The following is an 8,224-nucleotide window of genomic DNA, read 5'->3' as shown; positions in this document are numbered from 1 at the left end:
TATTTAACTTTAATTATTGTTGTATGTATGATTTTATGTACAATGACAGTACAAAAAATATCATCTATAGTAAATTTTAATATGCATGAGAATGATCTTATTTCCGAATTATGCTAATAAAATAGAAATATTCACATTTTTGAAACAACTTAATTGTACTACCTCTAAGAAATTTTTTTTCGGAGCCTGCCGATTAGGGTAACATGTATGCACATGCTTGAACGTAGTTATATAATTTAATTTAAGTAAGTTTCAAAAGTATGTAGAATGAAATTCAAGCTTTAAAAATAATTAAATCGTCAAATTTTTTTTCACATGTACGTACTTCAGAATTCGTATTAAAATTACTTAATATTTACTCTTCCGGCCAATGCAAATCTTCTCCGACCAATTCGTAGAACCTCTGGTTATGTTCACTAAAATATTTCCTTAATTTAGTAATGACTGCTGGATCAACTCTAGGATGCCTTCTACCTTTCGTTTCCCTTAAACATCTGTCAGCGGTTTCATTCCTCAGACAATAAAAACCTTTAGTTTCATTGAAGTAAAAATTTCGTTTGTCTATCCTCGCCTCCAGTCCCAGAAAGCGTTCGATTTTCCTCAATTGGGGAAGCGGATCGTCTATTAGACGATCTCCGTTGACCACCAGGATTTGTTCCCTGGGAAACACGTCCAGCCATCTCTGAAGATGGGTGTGGTAGGCTGATACGGCGAGAGGACGGTAGTGCCAGTTTACAGTGCCATTAGGGTGCAGGGCAAGTTGCTCGAAGGATTTGGGTGGTGATGCTCCAATTGTTGCTGGGGAGATAAATGACAATTACATGAAATGTACAGATATCAATGTTGCAAAGCCGGCAAATGTTGCATTGATAAATATTTTGATGAACACAAAACATTTTTTAACACTTACAGTACGGTACCGATTTCAAAACATTCTACTGTACCAGCTGTAAACTTGATTAAATTGTGTATTTTATGCAATTTCTTTGATAAAAAATTGTGTTCATTGAAGAACATACATTTATAATATTAATTTATTTTTGATCATTTTATAAAGAATGATGACGTTCACAACAATTTCCAAAATGCATAGCTGGTTGATTATGACATGTTTTATAATAAAATACTATAATCACATCCATCTTCGGTGCGAATAGTAATTTCGTAAAATTTGTCTGTATGAATGTCTATTTGAAACTCATCTTCACTACTGCTTAATTCACAAAATTTATCAGTCGTTTTGCCATATTTAAAAGCGCTCGGTAGTTTAAATATTAAAAAAGATTAAAGCAAAAAAAGGCTAAAAATACTACTAAAATAACCTAAAATTATTTTCAAAATACAACAATGTTTATCACTGCTATATGTAATTTATTCAACTTTTCGATGCAAACTGAGTCATTGTTTATAAAATAGCCTGTGCCTCACATAGTATGTTTGTCCACTCAAGTGGACAGCCGTCACCAAAGAGTTAAACTCGCTTCTATCCAAAAAATAGAAAATAAACGAAAACTAAATTATTTCTTTAAAAAAAATTGTCAATTGAACCTGCATTCACGACAATATTATTTTAATATATTATAGTTTATTGAATTCAACGTACTTCATTCTTTTTCACTAACACGGTTGTTATTGAAATATTATTTTCATTGATATATGTTTTTGCGTTTTATGACATCCAAATAATAGAATAAAATAAAGAATGCAGTGGTTTAAATTTTGTAATAGTCAAATTGGTACTTGAAACGTGTGAAAAACGATTGAAAATATTTTTAAATACATAATTTAGTTTTCTTTCTATTTCTATTATCTGGATACTTGTTTAAATATATTTTGTTTTCATCAACATTAAATGGAGTATATTTTACTGATTAAATCCCATTCATTGCGCTTAATTGTATAGTGCTGTAATTGTAGATAATACTTATATAATGAAATAAAACACATAATTACCAAAATATAAGAAATTGTATAGTCATAGTAGTCACTAATAAAGGTCGACTAATATTATTCAATTTCATAAAGAAATTACTACAGTTATTTTGATAGGCACAAAATTAATATTGAAACACAATAACTTAATTAATTTAATGAATACTAGACGCAGTAGTTTTACAAGAATTTTATTAAAATGACATCATTCTAATGTTATGTTTCTTATTTTTACCAGGTGAAGCGGCTGTAGAATGACTTCGCAATTGCGTGTAATCTGAAATGGCTCTTGTCACTGGCTCTCGGACTATCAATAGAAGTTTCACACTGGCATTCATTGCTCGGACTTTTTCAGGTACCTATTCAAAATATTATCTTTACATAACTTATATATATATATATATATATGTCTATTGAAAATCTTCGGTATAACATTGTTGGATGTAAAGGGCATTAGCAACAGTTGATTTAATTTAAACTCTGTTGCACCTTAATAACGAAAACACAAACCGCCCATTAACACTTCCATATAATCGTGACGTGACAAATATCCTTTCTCTTGTGATAAATTACAGTCACACCAGGGAATCATTAAAACTTCCTTCAACAAGTATTTGTTTTGAGTAGTTGCATAATTACTCGTTTGAAATATGAACACTTTTAATTTAGGCGTGGGATGCAAAACGAGTCCATTATAATAATGGTTAATGAATTTTAACATTAATTAAATCATATCATTTTCTGTTATGAGTTAAATTGATAATTAACGTTTACGTATGTATGGCTTCTGTTTCGTGAATTACATTGTTTCTGAATATCTACCTCTGGTGTTACGAAGTAACTAGGACTTTTTTCTATCGTGACTTGTCCTCGAAACGAATGCGGCATCCTTCTTCTATACCAGTCCAAACCTCGACTATAGTTTTCGTCCCGATCGAAAAAATGTACTTCTCCTGCTGCTTTTTGTATGGCTGGATGTAAATGCAGCATCTCTAGTAATGCCCTGGTGCCGCACTTCCGGACGCCTATGATCAGCGCTTGTGGAAGACGGCGCATGGTTCGTGGAAATCGCATGGCGGCGGACTGATGTTGAACAACCATAGGATGGTTGTAATAGATTGTGTTTTGTTGGTCTGGTTGAGCGGATAGTGTCATCCTGGATTCTCCTACCGCCTGAAATAAATTTTTAAATATTATATTGAGGCGGTATTCTAGAGTTAAAAAAAATCAATTTTTTTATTTCATATTTTCAAAGTTTAACTATCTAAGAATATTGGTACGAGAAGGTTTTTGAAAATTTGAATTATTTTCGGAGATATAGGCATTTTACTGACTCGGTCTCCATACTGGTTTGGCTTTAAATGCGTTTTTCTCAGAACAGACTTTTTCAGTACTGTTGACACGATTTCTAGAGTTTTAATCGACCAATTCACTTGCAATGTTCAGAGAGTCTTGTTTATAGACCTATCTATAGCCCGAACTAGGATTATCCCCAAATTCTAATTTTTACTATTTTTAAAAAATTCGAGAAACTCAAAAAAACAGTAAAAAAACACTTTTTTTTCAAACAGTCGCCAATTTGTAAAAAAAGTTTTTTTACTCATCGCTAGTTCGGGCGATTGCGACATCATTGTAGATTATTAATCTTTTATTTTTTGCATTTCCGATGGCTAGGAGGGCTAAAATCATGTCAAGACTGAGGTGCCAATTTTTTGAGACTTCATCAGCTGCCAGTTTTTACAATTTTCAACTTTTTTATTTTTTAATTTTTGTTTTGTATTTTAAAAATATTAATAAACATGTGGTAAAAAATGGATAGTCAACATTCATTGCTTTCTTTTACGACACTTTAAAAATGACCTAAAATTCATCGCTCTACACTAGAATACCCCCTTAACTAACCACGGAATTTTGTAATATACTTCTAAAATATCAATTCTTGAAGTAATTGCTTAAATTTTTATACCTATTAGGATGACAAGTAAATTTTGAAGAATATAATATGTGTTTTAGAAAAGTGTAATCTTCTGATCAATGTTTGTAATTTTGAGATTGACACAATTTCATATTAAATTCTTTTTCAATCTTGCTCTGGTAGTGTTGTGGTGTAGTTTACTGACAAGCGAATTTGGATAATCCTTTATGCGGCTTTTGTATTTGTTTGAATATTTCCGAATTTCATCGCTTATATTTCGTTGACCTTGGATTTTTTATAGGTAACCAATTGGTACATACTTTAGGACATTCAAAAAAAAAAATTTTTTTTTGACCTCATTGATATTAACATTGTTGTTTAATGCAATTCTGAGAAAATTGATTTTTATACTATGTGATATATTTCATTTTAAAACCAACAAATATTTTCGGAGCATTCTAATTCAATTAATTTCAAGAATTCTAGTTTCGCTATCTATGGATGAGGATTACTATAGCCCATTGTTCATGTTTCTTGGATACCCAGTACCCACTATCAATTATATTCTGAGCAACATCTTACTTAGGGAGATTATACATTCTAATTGTTTATGACACTTGACTATACCCTGCAGCTGCATCTTAAACAGCAAACGCAAACTTTGAACAATTGTGGGCATGATGGATATATCAAACTTACATTTTGATTGGCTTGTTAGCATACGTGCATCAGAAAATTGACGTATAGGAAATATAGGAGATTTTAATTTTTTGAATATTTTAACCCTTTTCACTTGCGAATTGCAAAATCTATATGAATTTTAATTTTAACGTGGCATCCGAGTAGAAAGGGTTAATCTATAAGTTAACTTTTGAGTTTGTAGAAAACTGATTCAGTTTCAGAGAAATTTATACGTATTTTTTTCGAGTGATGTGCTCGTCAATCAATCAATCAATTATAATCATGTTGTTTGTGATCTGAAAAACATGACCGAGTTTTACATTTTCATACATCACAATGCAATTATTTTGCTGCTGGTTTTTTGTGTGATACGCCGTCATTTTCTAAAGCATGTTCTAATATATATATATATATATATATATATATATATATATATATATATATAAATCGATAAATCGAAAATATTGTAAAAGGTCTGTCAATAATTATTTTATTGAAAATGCTATAAATAATTGCTGAGCATTTTCTTAAATTTATTATTTTATTTATAATGATGGAAACTAATTTCATTCAAACGACTTCCTATTATATTTTATTTTGAAATATATTTAAATATAATTTACTTTATTGAAATTTTGTTTTCCTATTTTTGATAGCTTGTTCAATACATATTTGATATTTTTTATAGTAAACTTTGGGTTACAAATTTTTATGTCAATTAACCAGTTAACTGTGGAGCGCTAAATAAATTTGTGTTGCCAGAATCGAGACAAAACGTCCTTTTAAGATAAAATGTAACTATTCATGAAAACTTACACTTACAATTATTGATTTTATTTCTGCATAACCTCTGAATATTCTAAATATCTCCAAAGTTGATAACATCAATGGATAAAGTTGCAAAAATTACAAATACAACATTTTTCCACTTTTCTACGACAAGTATTTTCGTCAATCACAGTTGCCTGGTTAAAATACAGAATATTTATTATTTTAATTCGATATCTCTGTATCCTTTCCACTGACCTGTAAGCTGTAAACTGCACTATCGTAGAGTACGTGAAATGTTAGGAAGAGCGAGATGAGGGTGATCGATAGCAGGGCCGCCGTGACACGCGGCCTGGACACATTTCCACGTCCGTGCTGGTAGTGAGAATGATGTCCTGGTAGATGGTTGTTTTGTCTTCTGAACAACGGTTCGCCGTCCGGCCCTGCCGCGTAGACAGTTGCGCCGCCGTGGCGCATTGGGGAGAAGGGACACCATCTGGGAAATAAATAATATTTATTAAATGACTGATCTTTCATCAATGTAGCACTTTGTAGCCTATCTTTTGGCAAATCGTTTTATAATGGCTATATGTTTAAGATTAATTATTACTAGTAAGGGGCGTTCATTAATCACGCGAGCGAGTTTTTAATGATTTTTGGATCCCCCCTTCCTCTTGGTGACACATGGTGATATTCAAAATTAATCCCCCTGCCCCCAACAAACATCACATGTATTTTAGTTGCGTGATAAAACTGTAAAATTTTTGTATTTTTTTTTGAAAATGTTTGAATTTTTTTCTTCTAAAAAATTCATTAAAAATAAATACACGTAATATCTTTTTATACACTTTCGTCCCTCACGTGATATTTCGTGATTTTTTGTCAATCCCCCCACTACTTAAAACCTCCACGTGATTAATGGACGCCCCCCAATCTGTTTGTATTTTAAAATTATCTTATTTCTTTGGGCGCTAACTTTAAAATATGTATGTTTCTGTGAGGGGCGGTCCAAGAATTTTCAGGCTGCAATTTGCCATTTGTTCTTTGGCGCTCCTTTTTTTCTATTTTTGTAAACTGTTTTTACAGTTTGTCATTGAAATTATATGACAACTTAGGTGTGATAGCGTCTCCTCAACGTAGCGCCCGCAATTTTTGCATGCAATAATGTGGTAAATAACAAAATAAAAACTAAATTTTCATAATTCATAAAAACTCGAAAACATTTTGAAATAGGAAAATTTGTCGACGTTGCAAGTCGTTCTGAATCGAATGAGACCAATTTTCGAAAATGTGAGTGTGTCTTTTGTGAGCCAATTTTTGACTTTTGGTTCACTTCTTCTAAACGTCTAGCCAATTTTTGACTTTTTGTTGACCTTTTCTATACGCCTGGACCGATTTTAAAATTTAAAAACTATTAGATGTAACTCGATAAGAACTAGCTGCTATTGGCCAGGTTTCTTTGTAATTAGCAAAAAAGTGTAAAATTTTTGTCCCCTTTCTAGCTCAAAATTTTAAACCGATATTAAAAATTCAATATCTGTTCGAAAGATATTGCTTGTATATCAGTTTTGCGCTGCATTGGCCAGGTTTCTTTGTAATTAGCAAAAAAGTGTAAAATTTTTGTTACCTTTCTAGCTCAAAATTTTAAACCGATATTAAAAATTCATTATCTGTTCGAAAGATATTGCTTGGGAATTGCATTGCATAGTTTTTAGTAAAAATAGGCCGGGCTGTTTCTTTGTAATTAATTGTGAAACATTTATTTTTGACGGTTGTGTTTAAACTTTATATACCGATACATTTTGTTGTCTACAATAACATACTAAAATATTAGAGGCCTACGATAAGCTGTTAAATTATAAAAAAATATCCAAGTTTATAATTTCGCCGCGAGCTTGGGTCATTCTAATCAGAATCTATCCCGAAGCATATCTATCGTTGATAGGTTAATTAATAATATCATTTTTAAAACACAAAATGAATGAAATAAAAATTGATAATTCAATTTATACAGTAACTATCAGATATTATACTTTTACTATTATAAGTATGTTTGAAAGACAAAATGAACAGTTAAATATTTATTTTATCTAAATAGCTGAAACTCAATTCATGTCCATTCTAGTAGCCTTTACGCAAAATGCTTCTTACGACTGATCTTGAACAATCATAGTGTGGTTAGTTGTAATAGTTTAGAAATTTTGATCAACGTTTGAAAAATACTATTTCAAAACAATATTTATAATGATTTGATAACCAAATTTATATTCCACTTTTTTATTCTTCTGCTAAAATTCCTAAAGCTATTATGTAACTTTCACCCCATCGGTGTATCTAATAGCAAACAATTTATTATTTGAATATTGCGCAATGTGCAATTCACCTTGCAATTCTACTGAAAATCGTAAAATAAACGACTCAAATAATGAATACTTCGACGCCCACGCCAAGAACTGGCTATAAATAATGATAAATAATATGCAATTACAAGTGCAAGGGACACCGTTTTCGCGTGGTTGTTAAGCATCATGCCATTACCCATCATTAAAAATGCCAATTGGATTTTAAATTGCACAGTATAAAAGAATTTAAAATGAAATATTAATTGTAATAGAATGTTAAAAATAGAGATAAATATAAAAATTGCGATGCTAGGAGTAAGGTAGAGCGGGGCACAAAGATCCAATTTGACTTCGAGCACCAAACCAATTTTATTACAATAAATAACATATATCAAATAAACGCCTGTCTGACTATATTTAGTAAAACTCTCAGCTAATTTGTCATTGTAGAAATGTTATTTTTCTGTTTTTTTTTTAATTTGTCACCTGGTTCTTTTTTCTCTATAGGCAGGGTAAAATGGGGCGGCCAAAGGGCAAACAGGTCCAATGTCTTATTTTTAATTGAAGGAATTTTACGAAATAATAA

General features: G+C 31.1%; 1 protein-coding gene across 1 annotated transcript; it reads right to left on the bottom strand.

Annotated features, from left to right (window-relative positions):
- Positions 1-355: 355 nt before the first annotated feature.
- Positions 356-7,467, bottom strand: LOC113383136 (heparan sulfate glucosamine 3-O-sulfotransferase 1-like). Its single transcript, XM_026621388.1, has 6 exons — positions 7,448-7,467; positions 5,532-5,792; positions 4,508-4,547; positions 2,755-3,015; positions 2,168-2,291; positions 356-798 (listed from the first exon to the last, which is right to left on the bottom strand). Exons 1-6 carry the CDS (start codon positions 7,465-7,467, stop codon positions 356-358), a joined length of 1,149 nt encoding a protein of 382 aa, XP_026477173.1.
- Positions 7,468-8,224: the final 757 nt, after the last annotated feature.

This window comes from Ctenocephalides felis, unplaced genomic scaffold (assembly GCF_003426905.1).
Source record: "Ctenocephalides felis isolate EL2017-DRISC unplaced genomic scaffold, ASM342690v1 CF-g0.4_SCAFFOLD_00845, whole genome shotgun sequence".
NCBI lineage: Eukaryota > Metazoa > Arthropoda > Insecta > Siphonaptera > Pulicidae > Ctenocephalides > Ctenocephalides felis.
The sequence above is the reverse complement of the archived record's forward strand: the minus strand, read 5'-3'. Positions and strand labels throughout refer to the sequence as shown.